The sequence below is a fragment of the Hyla sarda genome, chromosome 1 (assembly GCF_029499605.1).
Source record: "Hyla sarda isolate aHylSar1 chromosome 1, aHylSar1.hap1, whole genome shotgun sequence".
In the NCBI taxonomy this organism is placed as follows: domain Eukaryota; kingdom Metazoa; phylum Chordata; class Amphibia; order Anura; family Hylidae; genus Hyla; species Hyla sarda.
This window is the reverse complement of record NC_079189.1, coordinates 396,364,248-396,384,501: the sequence shown is the minus strand read 5'-3', so window position 1 is coordinate 396,384,501 and position 20,254 is coordinate 396,364,248. Positions and strand designations below refer to the sequence as shown.

Below are 20,254 nucleotides of genomic sequence, written 5' to 3'. Positions count from 1 at the left end.
AATGAGTATGGTCCTAGTATGTGCCTTTTACAGAGTGCTTAATCTTTTGACTGCTATGGAGCAGTATGTGCTTTGTATTTAGGGTCTTATTGCAGCATGTATCTAGGGTATGTACAGTGCCAGCAACTGTTCCCACAACCTTACTGATATAGCTTTTGGAGTGCAATTTAAAAGAAAAGAAAAAAAATAATTCCCAACACATGAGAACTTTCATAAGGATTTATTTTATACAATCACAGAAAATAAATAATTTAAGCACAGCATGCAAACCCACACCAATCATGAACCCATTCTCGGAGGTTTCTGAGCGTCTGGTATGTTAGTCATTAACAAATACAGCATTACATAGCTGCAGCAGACGTATGATCAGGCCAGGTTGACACTGCAGGTTTTTTTTTTTTTTTTTTAACTACTGGGACTGGATCTATGGGATCATTCATATATCCCTCCTCTGTAGGATCAAGTTATGGTTAGAAAAAAAGTAAATCATTAAAAACTGCCCTGTGTAAACCTGGCCCTAATGTGTGAACCCTCAGCCAGGCAAATCTGTTGAAGACCCCTATACATCCAGTGAACCGAATAAAAATACTCTGTGATTTAGGTATACTTTTCAATAGAAAAATAAAAGATTCATCCTATTTCTACACAACGGATTCGACAAAGATGCTCAGGGAAATTTGTATTTGTAGAAAAAGTGGGGACATAACATGGAAAGAATTTTATCCCACTGATTGTCAAAACAGCAAATACCTAGAAATTTGTGGTGGAAAAAGTGAAACCAGATAGACAAGTTGTAAAGACAGTAGAACATCTATCCCATGCACATGCCACTTTCTAATGCATTAATAGTTTAGTGGTCAATCATGATGTTATTTAGCAGGCTTACCACTCAATGTATGGCACTTCAGAGTGGCTATTTATATTACCACTTGGAAATTAAAAAGATACAAATTGTGCTCTATTACTGGGCCTGAAGAACACAAGCAATGTTCTCTATATCAAGGACATGGATTACCAGCATTCTTGTAAACTCATGCAAACTAAAATCTGAACTTAGCATGATAACTCAACATTTTTCAAACAAGAATTTTACATCAATATTATGAGCACACAGAGCATTGTGCTTTGGATTTTCCCCTCTTAATAGGTCACATTGAAATTGCAATTGAAGATCACACAGTCATTTACCATGACATTCTTATATTGGAGCCGGTCCCTTTGCTTTAGTTGTTAAATGGGCACTGTCAGATCCAAAAACATTTTATATATTATTAGTGATGAAAACAAAAAGGCATTTTGTAATCTGGTGTTTACTAGTACAGTAACCAGTCCTACAGCACCATCAGGCTTGTCCATGTGTCATGGACAAGAGATAAGTCATGGACAAGGCTGGATGAGCAGACAGACCAATCACCTCCCACCACCACAAGGGAGGGACACGCCCCCTTCCCCTGAGACAACTAACATTGTGAGCTAATGAAAAGAGGTATTTTCATAATAAATATAGGTGATAGAGGCATTAAATTAGATGGACATGATCAGGATTAGGTACTGAGTAACTTTTTTTTATTTGTGAGTGTGTGTGGTATCAGGTACGCTTTAAGCGACTAAAAACTTGTTATAAGGGATACCTAAAATGTGAAGTAGATAGACTTATCTACATGTTCCTGTTGAAGTAGCCATCAAATTGTTGGTCCTTCCATAACACATCAGAAGTACTGCTAACTTTTAGGAGTTATCTAAATGAACATTTCTAAGTATTCTTGTCAATAATCTAGTTTGTTTATACTTTTGCTTGATGTGGTAATAACATCTGCTTCTATGCGTATGAGCTACCATACTCTGCTTTGCCCATAATTTATCTATTTTTGTTTACTTATACATTTATAAATCAATAAAAACTATGTGATGAAGTAATTGCAATCTAATCTGCAGGCAGCATGTTATAGAGCAGAAGGAGCAATGCAGACGTATATACAGTTCCAGGATGTCTAGTAATTTCCTTCTAGTCATGTGGGCGGTCCTACTAAGTGACTGACAGCTCTCTCTGTATGCACATTTATAAATAACTAGCTGTCAATCATTGGGTAGGACGTCCACTTGACTACTTAGCTCAGAATGTGCAGAGATTTACATGAATAAATGGTAAGCTATCTAGAAACTTTTTCCACAAAACTAAATATTTATCTGCTCAGCTCCACTTGCTTTTACAGGTTACAGTACTTACAGATTATACAGCATTTTCAACATGTCAGGTTCCCTTTAAGAGACATATAGAAAGGCCAACTCTGTACTGTGAACTCTGGTATTGTGCCACATTTCATTCATTATGCATAACAAATGACATTTTGCAGTAAAGAAAATATGTAATATGCAATGGTTCCTTACCCATTTCTGGAAGACCTATTAAAGCCTGCATACACAATGATCTAGCAGTTTTATTGGTGACAATGAAAAATTCCTATAAAGCACAGTTGCATAAAAAAGGCCACCAAACCAGTAATAAATGCCAACAAGCTGTTATAGCTGAACATAGCTGGAAAGCTGAGGGCAGGTCTTATCATAAGCACAGTTTGAGCCAAGATTGTCATGCAGTTTTGTCGCATATACACTACTTTTCCTTTTTATAGCAATTTAAGTATGGTAAACCTCAATTTCTTACTTTATGACTTCATTGTTTTCAGGTACTCTCAATATGTCTTGGTAGATCCAACAGCAGTCATGTTTAGCACGTTTAATACAGTGCAAAATTTGGGGGACTTTCTTCAAAAATCTCTCCAACAGCCTATTTGGCCATAAATATCCTTACACCAAAGTTTGAAGGTTCAGCAAAAATGGAGTAAATACATACACAAGTTGGTTTGCAGATTGCTTAGGTTTTTTACTAGCACACGGGACAAGTCTAGGTCATCGCTTGTGTCTATATTTTCTCCAATAAAGCAGATGCAGATCAAATATCATATCAAGCAACAGCTTGTAGTTATATCTACCATAAACTCTTTGTAAACTAACAAGATGGACATATAATACCTTTGAATTTTACTGCTGCAGATGTCCCTGCATAAGTCATGGAAATGTTGTGCATTTTTACTGCCAATGTCCAATTTTCCATTTAGGAAAAAGTTTGCAGCAAATCTCCACTTGTCTGCTACTCTAATTCGCTGGCGATTGTACAAGAACAGAGCCACAGCTTTTCAGTCCTGTAAGAATTTGTGTATTCTATTTTTATAAGTCAAAGGGATGTATCCTATGTGTCTCTGCCCACTTCTTACCTCAAGGGAATTGAGAATACTTGTGGGAATGCTCTAAAGTCTACAACTAAGTCAAGAACACCAATATAGCATTTGATACATCAGACAAGTCCAGTCACCACTGTCTTACGCAATTTCACTTTTTCACATTAGACCGCATGGCAAGGCAGGAGTGTACAGTCACATGGTAAATGTTAGGGTTTGTATACATTTATCTATTCAGGGCATTCTATTCACATTCATACCTTTGCCCCCCCCCCAAAAAAACAAGACTTCTTGGGGGAATGCACCTTAAATTCACTTATGCAAAAGCAACCTTAAAGGGGTACTCCATTGGCCAGTGTTCAGAACATTTAGTTCTGAACGCTGTGTGCGTGCTGCAGGGGTCCACCACGCCCCTTGTAACATCACACCCCTCTCTATAGTCTTGCTTTGAGGGGCCTACAAAAAAGCCTACTGTACAGCATTTTGCAGTTTATATATAACATGAATCCATATCAAAAGTCAAACACCTTTGCAAATACTTTACTTTAAAAGTGTTATCCAGGTTTTAATGTATAATGCCATAATTTGCACGTTAATGCAGCTTTGTCCCAATGTATAATTATGCAGTATGAACTGATGTAAACAGAGGCGATAACCCAAGATTGGCAAGGGTGTCAATTTATTGAACACTGTTGGCATATCTTAAAGCTTGGCAATCATTTTGAACCCCTTCTTGACCTCTGCCATATAATGTACATAGGCAAAAAGTTTACTACAGCTAACACTGTAAGGTAGTGGTTGAGATCAGAGATAACTCCACTGCCAGCTGTATACCCACTCATATGCTGGGGTCAAAAACAACTGTGGCAGTTAAGCAGTTGGACAGAGAGGGGGCTTGGGGATCAAACCCTTGCCCCCACAACACAATCTGTTGGCGTGTGTTGGATTGTCTGGGGATTACTGTAGGATCCAGCATAATAACCTTTAGTATATATCCCCTAGACGGACTAAAATTATTAAAAACTAAAACCAAACGAGAAAAAAAAAACCTCAAAATATAAAAATTTTAAGAATACCTTCTTTCCCAAAATCTTACAAAGGAAATTGAATATAATTGGTGTCACCAACTAGTATATCCTCACTCCATTTATCCCACATGGTGAATACTGTAAAAAATGCCACATGTTCTGGCCTTAAAAAATGCAGGGAATAAAAAGTCATCGTTCACCAAAATGGTCCCAATAAGAAGTAATTTTTTTGTCAAAAAAATTAAAACTATATACATTTGTTATTGTCTTAATTAAAGTGACCCGCGTTAACATGTTATCAAAACAATGGAGAAATGGTGTTTTTTTTTCCCCCCATGTCACCCCCAAAAAGTTTTTTAACACCTGATATGGTACACTAAATGGGGCAATTAAAAACGTTTTCATAACACAGTCAACAGAAAAATAAAAAAAGGTTATGGAAGGGGAGGATGAAAAACCAAGAAAAAAAACTGTGTCAGGAAGGGGTTATAAACCTGAATCTAAAGAGCTGCATTCACAGTGTTAAACTCTGAGTATTCCTTGCTTGTTCAACATCTGCACACTGCTTGCACTGGTGGTTGATTTTTAAAGAGTGTTGTATGAAATCAAAGCTGTGATGTGATTGCTTGCCATGGATAACAAAGAAAGTTTTCATTTTAAAATGTACCTGTCATGAAATAAAACCTTTGACATGTCATAGGCCTAGCATGATTACGAACCAGGAGCAGCACGCGCTTAGCATATTCTCATTATGTAAGTCTATGGGGCTGTCCTAGTCTCTAAGACACAGGACGGAAAAAGAACACTTTTTCGGGTTTTCTAAGTAAAATTGGTCAGGTTTTTTTTTTTGGTTGCAAATTGGTGCAGGCACAATTTGTGGCACAATACCCCACATTTTGGCACACAACCCAACAAAACAGATTGGGGTTACAATAGTAAATCAGGGCCAATGTTTCTTGGAGTAAAGTATCGACAACAGTGTCCAACATGTCTAGGAATTTGCGCAGATTTACACTCTCTAAATATTAGACAGAATTAGTAAATCACTCCCATAGACTTTACACCACTCTCGAAGGCCCTTTACATTGAGAAGATAAAGCTTTGGGGATGTGTCTGTTGAATGAAACAACCAAATGATGAATGCAGCTCTGGGCTATAATACAGACTGTTACTGATGAGCCCTACATTGTAAGTAATGTAATGTACTAAGTTATCTATATACAATCTGTACATACACACATATATGGGGGAGATTTATCAAAACCTGTGCAGAGGAAAAGTTGCTGAGTTGCCGATAGCAACCAATCAGATCACTTCTTTCATTTTAAACAAGGCCTTTTCAAAAATGAAAGAAGTGATCTGATTGGTTACTATGGGCAACTCAGCAACTTTTCCTCTGGACAGGTTTTGATAAATCTCCCTCATAGAGACTGTGGTATGCTTCTGCAAAACTAAATTACACTAAATTAGAACGGCTTATGAATCCATAGTGAATTCAACAAACATGGAACACAGCTGGTTATAGATGATAGACAGAAGTCATTAGATCAGGAGTCTCAAACTGGCGGCCCTCCAGATGTTGCAAAACTTCAACTCCCAGCAGGCCTGGACATGCCCAGACAGCCATTTTCTGCAGCTAATGGCTGTGGGAATGCTGGGAGTTAAGGTTTTGCAACATCTGGAGGGCCACCAGTTTGAGACCACTGCATTAGAATCTCAGCACATTGGGGGAGATTTATCAAAACCTGTGCAAAGGAAAAGTTGACCAGTTGCCCAAACCAATCAGATTGCTTCTTTCATTTTAAAAGGGACTCTCAAAAATGAAAGAAGCAATCTGATTGGTTGCTATGGGCAACTTTTACTCTACACAGTCTTTGAGCTGACGTTCATCTTTTCTACTAAGCCCATTTGTTATCAGATTTCAGCTTCACTAAGCTTCAAGCAGGGATCAGGGCAAGTGTATACAAGCTCTTACAAAACCCTTCACTATGTGCAAATATTTCATGAGAAGATAGGGAAGAAGCTATGCTAACATAAAATTAACCCTACATCTCCTGCTGCCCCATCATAGCCTTCTGCTAATGGCAACAGCAGCATTTCATCCTCCTCTTCAGGTCCTTCAAGCCCTACAGCACCCTCCCCAAACCTTCCATTTGAGAGATCTTCTGCACCAAGGGGAGGCAAAACCCTTTCCCGCACCACCTGCATCATCCCGATCATTAGTCCACTCCTATCTTCCACTGGGGAGGTGTGCTGGGAAGAAGCTGAAGGCTCAGTCAAGGACAAGGAATAACTAGGAGAATCTAAAGGAGTCTTCAATGGAAGTAGTGGAGCAGAGGTTTGATCAGTGCTTTCTGACGTCAGGAGTGATGGACCAGTGCATGGATTCTGAGGTTGTTCAGTTTGTGTCCCCTGTGTTCGGGGCGGAAGAAGACCCCATCTGCGAAGTCTTCGAAGAAGGCGCCGAACAGGACGAGGGGGGCGGCGTCTAGGAGGCAGTTCATTTAGGCCACCAGCAGGAAGAGGTGGTGTCTGATGCAGGAACTGTAGTAGACTGCGGAGGTTTCCCATAATTGAGCCCTATGATAAAAGCAGAATAAATACTGATTACCTATTACTCCTTTTAATGTTGGACAACTTATATTAGACTGTTATAGAAGCAACTTATGGCTTCTGACAATACATGTATACTTAAAAGATGAAAATCTACTAAAAATCTATAACTATTATCTTTTAAAAGGATTTATTCTAACAGATGATCATGTGTTAATCATTAAGAGTAACAAAAACACTTTTTTTTATTCAACTGATGACAGAAAATTAAAACAGATTTGTAAATTGCTTCTATTTAAAAATCTTAATCCTTCTAGTACTTATCAGCTGCTATATACTCCACAGGAAGTTCTTTTCTTTTTGAATTTCCTTTCTGTCTGACCACAGTGCTCTCTGTTGACACCTCTGTCCATGTCAGGAACAGTCCAGAGCAGGAGAGGTTTGCTAGGGAGATTTGCTCCTCTCTCTGGACAGTTCCTGACATGGACAGAGGTGTCAGAGAGCACTGTGGCCAGACAGAAAATACATTTAAAAAGAAAAGAACTTCCTGTGGAGCATACAGAAGCTTATAAGTACTAGAAGGATTACGATTTTTTTTTATAGAAGTAATTTACAAATCTGTTTTACTTTCTGGTGCCAGTTGATTAAAAAAAAATGTTTTCCACTGGAGCATCCCTTTAAAAGGGGTTTGCCCCGCGAATTTGTAAAATAAAAAAAGAAGTAGTACTCACCTTACTGATCCCCACTACTCCTGTTGTAATGCTTCCTGGGTCTACTGCTGGTCTTTACTTCCTAATCCTCTTAACACCGCAGCCAATGACTGCCCAAAGAGCTAACCATCTATAGTCAGTAATTGGCTGTAGCAGTCACTGAGAGGGACTTTTTGGCTCAGCAAGCAGGTCCTTGTGCCAACAACATCACAAGGAACAGCAGCAGAGAGCAACACTGTGACATTGGCAGCAAAGAGCAGGTATAGGGTTATTTTTTCCTATTTAACTGCACCCTGAGCACAGTTAGTAAAAGAAAAAATAATCTTCAGAATAACCCTTTAAAGTTTACATACCCTTTTAATTATGCATGGTGTCAACGGCTAGTAAAACACACCCTAGATAAAAAGCAGGTAAATTCCCAGCACGAACATTTCTAGAGACCACCAGATTGAGCACAGAGAGGATTCATTTTGTGAGACAGAGAATGTTCCAGGAAACACTTTCTCCTCTCTTCCATTACAGGTATAATTGCCAGTTATTAAAATGATTGGTGGTGTCAGTGTGGGACACTCACAGAGAATGACACTGTGTGCATGCTCTTCCTTTTTATCCTCCTCTCTGTGTGTTTCTATTCTGAACCACTGTCGTAGGTGTTCATATTTATGCAGTTTTTTTGCCTCCTACAAGTGAGCAATCTCTGTGTCCCATCCTCCTGTTATTTCCTGTCCACTCCTAATTTATTTGTCTTTATGTCTCAGGTCTGTTAACCCATGGCAGGAATGCTCTCTCATTTCCACTTTAAACTGCAATTACAAATATCACAAACTGTTTATGGTGGAATATGCAGCAATAAGACACAGATCCAGCTGGTGACCCTTTTTCATTAGACATTTGGTAATCGAGTTGCACATTGTACAGCTTATTTTTTTATGTAAATGGACCCATCATGGAGGTTAAGTGCATATGTGTTGGACATGAAAATGATTTTTTTTTAATTTTTTTCACTAAAATGCTGGTGTTATCCCAAATTTTTAATTTTCACGAGGGGTAATAGGAAAAAAGCCCCCACAAATTTGTAACCCCTTTTCTTCTGAGTATGGAAATGCCCCATATATGGATGTAAAGTGCTCTGCAGGCGCACTACAAGGCTCAGAAGAGGAGCGCCATTGAGCTTTTGGAGAGAGAATTAAGCTGGAATTGAAGGCCATGTGTGTTTACAAAGCCCCCATGGTGCCAGAACAGTGGACCCCAACCCCACATGTGACCCCATTTTGGAAACTACACCCCTCACAGAATGTAACAAGGGGTACAGTGAGCATTTACATCCCACAGGTGTATGACAGATTTTTGGAACCGTGGTCCGTGAAAAATGAAAAATGTAATTTTACATTTGCACAGCCCACTGTTCCAAAGATCTGTCAAAGGAGAGTGTGGTGTAAATACTTACTGCACCCCCTATTAAATTCTGTGAGGGGTATAGTTTCCAAAACGGGGTCACATGTGGGGGGTTCCTGCTGTTCTGGCACTATGAGAGGTTTGTAAATGCACATGGCCCCTGACTTCAATTTCATCAAAATTCTCTCTCCACAAGTCCAATGGCGGTCCTTCTGTTCTGAGACCTGTAGTGCGCCAGCAGAGCACCTAACATCCACATATGGGGTGTTTTCTTAATCGGGAGCGATTGGGCTTCAAATTTTGGGGTCCATATTCTCCTATTACTCCTTGTGAAAAAGAAAAATTTGGGGTAACACCATAATTTTAGTGTTAAAGGGGTTGTGCGCTGCCCTGCAGTTCGGAGCTCCGCTCACAGCATCCCGAAGTTCATTACTCCAAACGCTGTGTGCGGGCTTCCGGGTTCGCAGCCGCCGGGCGTGACGTCACACCCGGCCCCTTCGTGACGTCTCGCCCGCCCCCTCAACGAAAGTCTATGGGAGGGGGCGGGCGTGACGTCACAAGGGGGTGGGCGAGACGTCACGAAGGGGCCGGGCGTGACGTCACGCCCGTCAGCTGCGAACACGGAAGCCTGCACACAGCGTTCGGAGTAATGAACTTCCGGACGCTGTGAGCGGAGCTCCGAACTGCAGGGCAGCGCACAACCCCTTTAAAAAAAATAAAGTTTTCCATTTTCATGTCCAACTTCAACGCAGTCGTCAAACACCTGTGGGGTGTTAAGGTTCACTATACCCCTTGTTAAGTTCTTTGAGGCATGTAGTTTCCAAAATAGTATGCCATGTGTTCTTTTTTGCTGTTCTGGCACCCTGGGGACTTTCTAAATGCAAAATGCCCCTCAAAAACCATTTCAGCAAAATTCTCTTTCAAAAAGCCAAATTTTGCTCCTTCTCTTCTGAGCATTGTAGTGCGCCAGCATAGCACTTAATGTCCACATATGGGGCGTTTTCCTAATTTGGGCTTCAAGTTATGGGGTCCATTTTCACCTATTACCCTTTGTGAAAAAGAAAAATTTGGGGTAACACCATAATTTTAGTGTTAAAAATCAAATGTTCCATTTTCACGTCCAACTTCAACGCAAAGTCGTCAAACATCTGTGAGGTGTTAAGGTTCACTATACCCCTTGTTACGTTCCTTGAGGGGTGTAGTTTCCAAAACAGTATGCCATGTGGGGGTTATTTTGCTGTTCTGGCACCATGGGGACTTTCTAAATGCAACATGGCCCCCAAAAACCATGACAGCAAAATTTGTTTAAAAAAATCCCACAGTTGCTCTTTCCCTCTTGAGCCATGTAGTGAACCCGCAGAGCACTTTATGTGAACATATGAGGTATTTCCATACTCAAGAGAAATTGGGCTACAAATTTTGGGGAAAAAAAATTTCTACACGAACATGTTAGTGTAAAAAATGCAGATTTTGATTTTTCTCCTCCACTTTGCTGCTATTCCTGTGAAACACCTAAAGGGTTAAACTTTCTCAATGTTATTTTGAATACTTTGAGGGGTTTAGTTTCTAGAATGGGGTCATTTATGGGGTATTTCTCACAGAAAGGCCCCTCAAATCCACTTCAAACTTAACTGGTCCCGGAAAAATTCAGATTTAGAAATTTTCATGAAAGTTTTGAAAATTGCTGCTCTACTTTGAAGCCCTCTGATGTCATCAAAAAGTAAAAACATGTCAACTTTATGATGCAAATATAAAGTAGACATATTGTATTTGTGAATCAATATAACATTTATTTGGAATATGCCTTTTCCTTACAAGCAGAGTTTCAAAGTTAGAAAAATGCCAAATTTTCAAAATTTTCATTAAATTTGGGGATTTTTCACCAACAAAAAATGCAAATAACACCGAAAATTTACCACTATGTTAAAGTAGAATATGTCACGAAAAAACTATCTCAGAATCAGAATAAACGGTAAAAGCATCCCAGAGTTATTAATGCATAAAGTGACAGTGGTCAGAATTGCAAAAAAGGCTGAGTCCTGAAGGTGAAAAAGGGCTGAGTCCTTAAGGGGTTAATAGTCCCCAGTCCCCATAGGGGACTATTTATAGCAATCATTTGATTGTTAATACTGTTCAGTGCTATGCATAGGGCATAGCACTGATCAGTATTATCGTGATCTTGTCCTCTGGCAGGTGAAGGGACCTCTGTCCGCCATTATGGATGATCGGAACCCCGCAGCAGCGGTGCGGGCGATCCAATCATCCATTTAATGTACCGCACTGCCGCAGATGCCGTGATCTGTATTGATCACGGTATCTGAGACGTTAATAGTGGACATCCGCACGATCGTGGATGTCCGCCATTACCGACGGAACCCTGGCTCCCGGACCGATGCTCGCGGTCATGATGGAGCGTAAATGTACGTCATGGTGCATTAAGTACATATATATGCGCACCGTGGGCAACAAGCAGGTCTCTGTGCACCGTGGGCAACAAGCAGGTCTCTGTGCACCGTGGGCAACAAGCAGGTCTCTGTGCACCGTGGGCAACAAGCAGGTCTCTGTGCACCGTGGGCAACAAGCAGGGCTCTGTGCACCGTGGGCAACAAGCAGGTCTCTGTGCACCGTGGGCAACAAGCAGGTCTCTGTGCACCGTGGGCAACAAGCAGGTCTCTGTGCACCGTGGGCAACAAGCAGGTCTCTGTGCACCGTGGGCAACAAGCAGGTCTCTGTGCACCGTGGGCAACAAGCAGGTCTCTGTGCACCGTGGGCAACAAGCAGGTCTCTGTGCACCGTGGGCAACAAGCAGGGCTCTGTGCACCGTGGGCAACAAGCAGGGCTCTGTGCACCGTGGGCAACAAGCAGGGCTCTGTGCACCGTGGGCAACAAGCAGGGCTCTGTGCACCGTGGGCAACAAGCAGGGCTCTGTGCACCGTGGGCAACAAGCAGGGCTCTGTGCACCGTGGGCAACAAGCAGGGCTCTGTGCACCGTGGGCAACAAGCAGGGCTCTGTGCACCGTGGGCAACAAGCAGGGCTCTGTGCACCGTGGGCAACAAGCAGGGCTCTGTGCACCGTGGGCAACAAGCAGGGCTCTGTGCACCGTGGGCAACAAGCAGGGCTCTGTGCACCGTGGGCAACAAGCAGGGCTCTGTGCACCGTGGGCAACAAGCAGGGCTCTGTGCACCGTGGGCAACAAGCAGGGCTCTGTGCACCGTGGGCAACAAGCAGGGCTCTGTGCACCGTGGGCAACAAGCAGGGCTCTGTGCACCGTGGGCAACAAGCAGGGCTCTGTGCACCGTGGGCAACAAGCAGGGCTCTGTGCACCGTGGGCAACAAGCAGGGCTCTGTGCACCGTGGGCAACAAGCAGGGCTCTGTGCACCGTGGGCAACAAGCAGGGCTCTGTGCACCGTGGGCAACAAGCAGGGCTCTGTGCACCGTGGGCAACAAGCAGGGCTCTGTGCACCGTGGGCAACAAGCAGGGCTCTGTGCACCGTGGGCAACAAGCAGGGCTCTGTGCACCGTGGGCAACAAGCAGGGCTCTGTGCACCGTGGGCAACAAGCAGGGCTCTGTGCACCGTGGGCAACAAGCAGGGCTCTGTGCACCGTGGGCAACAAGCAGGGCTCTGTGCACCGTGGGCAACAAGCAGGGCTCTGTGCACCGTGGGCAACAAGCAGGGCTCTGTGCACCCTGGGCAACAAGCAGGGCTCTGTGCACCCTGGACAACAAGCAGGGCTCTGTGCACCGTAGACAACAAGCAGGGCTCTGTGCACCGTAGACAACAAGCAGGGCTCTGTGCACCGTAGACAACAAGCAGGGCTCTGTGCACCGTAGACAACAAGCAGGGCTCTGTGCACCGTAGACAACAAGCAGGGCTCTGTGCACCGTAGACAACAGGCAGGGCTCTGTGCACCCTGGACAACAGGCAGGGCTCTGTGCACCCTGGACAACAAGCAGGGCTCTGTGCACCCTGGACAACAAGCAGGGCTCTGTGCACCCTGGACAACAAGCAGGGCTCTGTGCACCGTGGACAACAAGCAGGGCTCTGTACAGTGAGTCTCTGGGACATCAAGATGATTAACAAGCCAGAAGCCTGCACAGAACCCTGCTTGTCCTGACCTGTATTTGAACTTCTCACAGAGACACACAGGCAATAGCTGCAGGAACCGCATTTTTTCACCCAAAAATATACACATTTTTTTAATCAATGTATATTACAAATATAATAGTATATTTATATATTATATATTTATATAATGGTATGATCTAAATTATTTAAAAACTCATTAACAAAGACAAGTACAGTTTAAGGGTGGAAATTCCACAGTCTGCTACCGATACTTATGATTCCAAATAGTCACTGGTGTGGAGATGGTATATTTTGCTTCAAAGATAGAAAACACATCAAATGCATTTATGGGGAAGAGGGAAGGGAGAGCAGGGGCCATAGAGGGCCCAGTTGTCCATCACTGCTGTAAGTGCACATAGACTGCTGGAGCTCAAAATAGTTCAGTATTTTTCAGTGTTCAATGAAACATGAAAAATTCTTACATAATTTGCACCAAAAATAGTTTTAAGTTACTTGCACCACATTTATTATGGGTCTTAAAATGCAACACCATGCGCCAGAATTTTGGTGTAAAAGGTGGCAATACATAAATATGGAACAATAGGAGAATGGCAGATCTGGACTTAAAAATGCTGAAGGTGGTGCTCTGATTGAGAATAGTGCAGGGAGATGTCTTGAAAGAGCAGAAGAAAAAAAATCGGCAACTCACCGCGACCAGCTGATTGAATTCTTCTTTTTATTGCATACTCACATAAAAGTTACAGCGATCAAGCTTCGTTTCGCATGGTGATCGTGCTTCCTCCGTCCATTGCCGGAGGAAGGACGATCACCATGCGAAACGGAGCTTGGTCGCCATCCTGTGTCCCCCCCCACTACCCTCTTCCTATGTAACTTTTATGCGAGTATGCAATAAAAAGAAGAATTCAATCAGCTGGTCGAGGCGAGTTGCCGATTTTTTTCTTCTGCTCTTTCAAGACATTCTTAATAAATGTTGGCTGAATGTTCAAGATACACAAACATGTGTAAATACACAAAACGGCTGAACAATTATATTTTCTCTATGTGGGGGTAAGTGTTAAGCCGCAAACAGGGTTGGGTGGTGAAAATCCAATGCACCGACTTTTGATAACTGTCTACACTTTAAGAATACAACCGATTTATCAAACAGCATAAACAACTATATGATACATTGGATGCTTTTTACACTATCTACAAGAATTAAATAGCTTAGGCCTCTGTGTTTGAAACTAACGCTACAGTAGTTCAACATAATTTTAGGAATTACATTATTGTCAAAAAGCAGACAAGAAAATAATAGACTGTCCCTACCAAGGACTGAGGTGCCTTATAAAATATAACTTTTAATTATATCACTTAAAATATTAATCCAACAATTATAGAAAACCAGAAAATTGTTAAAAAACAATCGTGCATCAAGCACGTAAGGTGCGGCTTAAATAGGGGTTATAAGCCCACTATGACGCAAGTTACATAGATGTATGACAGTAGTTGTTATCGAGACATCACCAATCTGTGATTGTATGCTCCTTAATACCAATTATTATCACAGCGTAAATAGAATTCCCATTATCCCAACGCATTTTTATGTAGGGGTATGGTATAAAGAATTACCCCTTAGACTTCTTCAGGGGATTTAGGTATACAATAGACAAGTGCTCTGGAGTCATATATATCACACTAATTGATATCACTGTATGTACCCTCTTTTTTTTATAGGGGGGGGGGGGGGGGCTGGTAATCAGCAGTGACACCTAGTTAGAAGTCAAACATCAAAGACTGACAGCATCAATATATACCCGGCTCTCCGTTTAAACACCTGTGTCCAGGGATCTGTGGAGACATTTCTCATAGTCTTAGATCAATCTGTCCGCTGGATCGTACGAGATAAGAGAGTGCCGGGTATTAGAGCCGTTCAGGAGATAATGTACATAGGACGCTGCAATGTCAGCGAGTGCCGGAGCCGTGTCCGGGGTAGCTGCGTGTCAGGTAAACACGCCGGCGTCTGAAAAAGCAGACAATTATTGGATTGGAGAAGAAAGTATCTGTCACACTTACTTTGTCATTACTCTTAGTTTACTAGATGTGTTGTACATTTTTTTTTTTTTTGACCTAAAAAAGACAACAAAAGTGCGAAGAGGAATATTGGGATAAGCAGCTAAACGACGGCATGAACACTTACATCACTAGGATTCTCAGTGGGAAAGTCCTCAACGGGTGGTATAGCTCCTTGAGCTATCAGCTGTCCATAGGAAGGTGGTGCTTGCTGCTGGATCAATTCTGCATCAATCCGAGATAAAGGTGCAAATATGCTGTGAAAAAGAAAATGTTAAATTTGCAGTGTATACTTTATCATTATTCAGAATGTTCTTATATAGTACTATTGATGCTCACCTATACTCCCGTGCTCTTGAAGTATAGAGTCGGCATGTACATCCTAATGCTACAACAAGTAAAGTAGCACAGATTAAGCTTCCTATAACAGCAGCCGCAATCACTTTACGGGGAAGTGCATAGCCACAGTTTTTTTCATCACTTCCATCTCGACAATCGGCTTGACCATCACATACCCATGCCTCATACACACAGCGCTCCAGATCGCAATGGAAGCCACCAGGCTGACATCCACGACAGCCTCTTTCATCTGTACCATCTTGGCAAGAAGTTTGGTAGTTACACCGCTCCGTAATGGGGTAACAGCCTCGACCACTTGTACATGGAAAATGCCCCTCAGGGCAATTTGAACAGTTAGCTTCATCTCTGCCATTAGCACAGTCCCAGGTTCCGTCACAACGCTGTGAGTCAGAAAAACAGCCACCACCTACCTCCACTCCATCATCCCATAGCAGACCTGGACTGGAGCCACAAGGCTGGTCCCAAGGAAGGCAGTAGCCCCGCACACGATAAGTTGCATTAAATCCTCGAGAATGAAATGTTGGATACCACCCATTGTGCATGTTAAAGCCAGTGAAATGAAACTGAGAAGGTGGTGATCCCATCTGGTCAGTAAAGCGAGGACCAGGGTCATGGTTCTCATTGTTGGAAAGTCCAAAGCCAGAGTCGTATGTTATAGGAGAATCAATATTGGTATAATGAGGGATATTTGAGTTGTATTGATAAATGATGGTTACTCTGCCCCCAACAGACTCCACTGTGACAGATTTGCCATTGCTCTGTTGGTACAAGGCACGAAGGAGGCGTGGAAAGTCCCCAACACTATTTTCATAAACCACAAGAGCATCTAGCTCAGAAAGCTGTAGGGCAGAAAATTGCAAAGCAAGTCCACGGCTATCTTCAGAGTTAATCAACCAACGGCAATGAGATGGTAGAGGAAAGGGTGGAGATCCTGGATACCCAGGAGGGGAGAAGACTCCATAAAAGTCTTTCAGTGTAAAGTTGCAAGATGATGAACATGACATTTCATCAGATTTATCCTCACAGTCAAAAGAACCATCACAGACAGAAAACAGGGGAACACAGTCAGACTTGCAATGAAAGAAACCTGGTAGGCAGGGTGGTGAATCTGCAAGATGGGAAAGAAGAAAAATGGGTTAGAAGCAGTACTAAAATGATTGCTGCTCCCTTCCTTATATTAAGAACTTCTTAAACTGAATGTATCACCTAGAATATTATTTTTACTGATCAAATACTGAAACATGTTCTTTTTTATTGGTTTCTATTTTCTGATTGTAATTTTTATTTTATTTCTTTGTACATTATAATGGGGCAGCCATCTTGTCTGAGCTGATGCCAAAGTAATTAAAGAGATCCTTTACTGCAAGCCCCAAGTACATAGGACACAATGGACACAAGGTGTCCCACTGAAACAAAGGGAAAAGGATTCTGGGCATGCTCTGTGACCTTTAAAGAGTACATGTCATCAAACCATATATTCCCTAACTACTCTTAACACCCCTCCTGCCCTTAAAAATTTTTCCGAGCTTTGAAAAGCTCTGTATCATACCTTGCCCCGTGCTCACATTGTGTGAGCTCCCAGCAGGAGAAAGTGGGCGTTTCCCAGAAGGCGCAACATCACTTTGGTCTCCTGCCAGCCAAACTAACTGTTTGACTTGCACAGGAAACAGAACAGAGCCACCTAGTTGTCGATTTTTCAATCACATTAAAAACATATAAAGGTTGGGAATTTTAAACAGCAAGTAAAGAGCAAAGTGTCTTAAAATTACATAAGGAACAAGTTTCATTTGGTGACAGGTACTCTTTAAAAGGTTAAAACTTCTGACTTTCACATAATGCAATCTACTGTATTAAGAGACTGCAACATGAAAGATTATCCTTTAAACCTTTGTATAATTTCATTATACAAAGTTCTTCACTCCCTGGCGACCTGCGATTTCTGTCCAGTCGCAGGAGGAGATGGCTCCATTATAAGTCTAAGAGATCGAGACAACTAGGGAGGTGTAGCACGCTACCGCATACTTCTCCTGGCTATATCTAGATATCAGTAGGGGTCTGAACACTCAACGCCGACTGACCAAAACTTTTGACATGTCCTTGCAACATACCAAAAGTTTTGTATAATGACAGGGCCACATCATGGGGAGATACATGTACACTTACTCAAAAATATATGATTAATATGGCAGAAATAGAAAAGCATAATGCATTACAAAGCTAGTTCTAGACATCTTGACCATTCCTTGCTTTAAGTTTACTGCCAGTCTAGGACACATACATTTAACTTGGAAGTGGTAGACACCACACACAAAATGTTAGGTCTCCCAAAGTAATAATACCAAAAATATAATAAACCGGGAACCTTGCTATAAAACTTCACTTTTATTAGTCCTGTTAAAATGTTATGAAAAATATCAGTATTCTTATATGTACCGTAATTTTTCCCCGCCCCCATTGCTATTCTGGTCAGCAAGTCACCATTGAATTGCACTATGGATTCACAAACTGTATATCCCAAAATTATTGAACTCATCGATAGCAGCACAAAAACTATATATTTCCTCTTTTTACTTCAGTTATGACATCAAAGTATTGCACACGGAAATTCATTCCTCATTTCACTTCAGTTATGATGTCAAAGTATTGCACATAAGTCCATACCTGTTCTTCTCTTGTATAGATGAAATTTACAAAAGTCCAAGTAGTCAATTGCACCTGTCTCTTAGTGTGCTCCTTTTGGTCACTGTACACACAATTTAAGTGTTTAGTAAATGGGAACCACGGACACTGCTTTCTATTTTCTTTCTGATACGAGGTAGCATATTCATACAATGGCTATATACAGTCATGTTCGTAAATGTTGGCACCCCTGTAGTTTTTCAAGAAAATGAAGTATTTATCACAGAAAAGGATTGCAGTAACACGTTTTGCTATACACATGTTTATTCCCTATGTGTATATTGGAACTAAACCAAAAAAGAGAGGGAAAAAAAGCAAATTGGACATAATGTCACACCAAACTCCAAAAATGGTCTGGACAAAATTATTGGCACCCTTAACTTAATATTTTGTTGCACACCCTTTGGAAAAATACCTGAAATCAGTCGCTTCCTATAACCATCAATAAGCTTCTTACACCTCTCAGCCGGAATGTTGGACCACTCTTCCTTTGCAAACTGCTCCAGGTCTCTCTTATTGGAAGGCGCCTTTTCCCAGCAGCAATTTTAAATCTCTCCACAGGTGTTCAATGGGATTTAGATCTGGACTCATTGCTGGCCACTTCAGAACTCTCCAGCGCTTTGTTGCCATCCATTTCTGGGTGCTTTTTGACGTATGTTTTGGGTCATTGTCCTGCTGGAAGACCCAAGATCTCAGATGCAAACCCAGCTTTCTGACACTGGGCTGTACAGTGCGACCCAAAATCTGCTAGTAATCCTCAGATTTCATGATGCCTTGCACACATTCAAGGCACCCAGTGCCAGAGTCAGCGAAACAAAACAACCCCAAAACATAATTTACCCTTCACCATATTTCACTGTAGGTACTGTGTTCTTTTCTTTGTAGGCCTCATTCCGTTTTCAGTAAACTGTAGAATGATGTGCTTTACCAAAAAACTCTATCTTGGTCTCATCTGTCCACAAGACATTTTCCCAGAAGGATTTTGGCTTACTCAAGTTCATTTTGGCAAAATGTAGTCTTGCTTTTTTATGTCTTTGTGTCAGCAGTGGGGTCCTCCTGGGTCTCCTGCCATAGCATTTCCTTTCATTTATATGTTGACGGAATATCTTTGGAACTTGTTTGGAGCTGCTTTTTCACCATTTGGAATATCCTGCGTTGACACCTTTCATCAATTTTTCTCTTCCATCCACACCCAGGGAGAATAGCTACAGTGCCATAGGTTGCAAACTTCTTGGTAATGTTGCGCACTGTGGACAAAGGCAAATTTAGATCTCTGGAGATGGACTTGTAACCTTGAGATTATTGATATTTTTCCACAATTTTGGTTCTCAAGTCCTCAGACAGTTCTCTTCTCCTCTTTCTGTTGTCCATGCTTAGTGTGGCACACACAATGCAAAGACTAAGTGAACTTCTTTCCTTTTTATCTGCTTTTAGGTGTGATTTTTATATTGCCCACACCTGTTACTTGCCCCAGGTGAGTTTAAAGGAGCATCACATGCTTGAAACAATCTTATTTTTCCACAATTTTGAAAGGGTGCCAATAATTTTGTCCAGACCATTTTTGGAGTTTGGTGTGACATTATGTCCAATTTGCTTTTTACCTCCCTTTTTTGGTTTAGTTCCAATACACACAAAGGGAATAAACATGTGTATAGCAAAACATGTATTACTGCAATCCTTTTCTGTGAGAAATACTTCATTTTCTTGAAATATTTCCGGGATGCCAACATTTATGGCCATGACTGTAATACACATTCTGATGCCAACAAATGCTCATCAAATAACACAACAGAACCATGTCAGAAATGCATGGTGTGCATGGAGATAACATATTCATATGATGGTTGTATAACACATACTCTGATGCTAACAAATGCCTCTTAAACAAAACTGCATCAGAAATGCATAGTGTGCACAATACTACAAGTTTTGCATAATTGTTGTTGCCTAGTCCATACTGCACTGGATGTGAATATACTATTTGGAGAAGTACATTCCCTAACAATAATATACTGGAATTGCAATCTTAAAGGGGTACTCCGCTGCTCAATGTTTGGAACAAACTGTTCCGAGCACTGGAGCCGGGAGCTTGTGACATCTTGCCTCGCCCCCTCATGAAGTCACGCCCCGCCCCCTCAATGCAAGTCTATG

At 41.8% G+C, this 20,254-nt stretch overlaps 1 protein-coding gene across 1 annotated transcript in view; it reads right to left on the bottom strand.

Moving 5' to 3' along the window:
- Positions 1 to 205: 205 nt before the first annotated feature.
- Positions 206 to 20,254, bottom strand: part of LRP10 (LDL receptor related protein 10) — a 37,667-nt gene continuing 17,618 nt past the window's right edge. The window contains exons 3-5 of the mRNA XM_056526700.1: positions 15,404 to 16,532; positions 15,192 to 15,321; positions 206 to 6,844 (exon numbers count right to left, since the gene is read on the bottom strand). Of these exons, the coding sequence (XP_056382675.1) occupies positions 6,293 to 6,844; positions 15,192 to 15,321; positions 15,404 to 16,532 (1,811 nt within the window). The 3' untranslated portion in view covers positions 206 to 6,292. The remainder of the gene's footprint in view (positions 6,845 to 15,191; positions 15,322 to 15,403; positions 16,533 to 20,254) is intronic.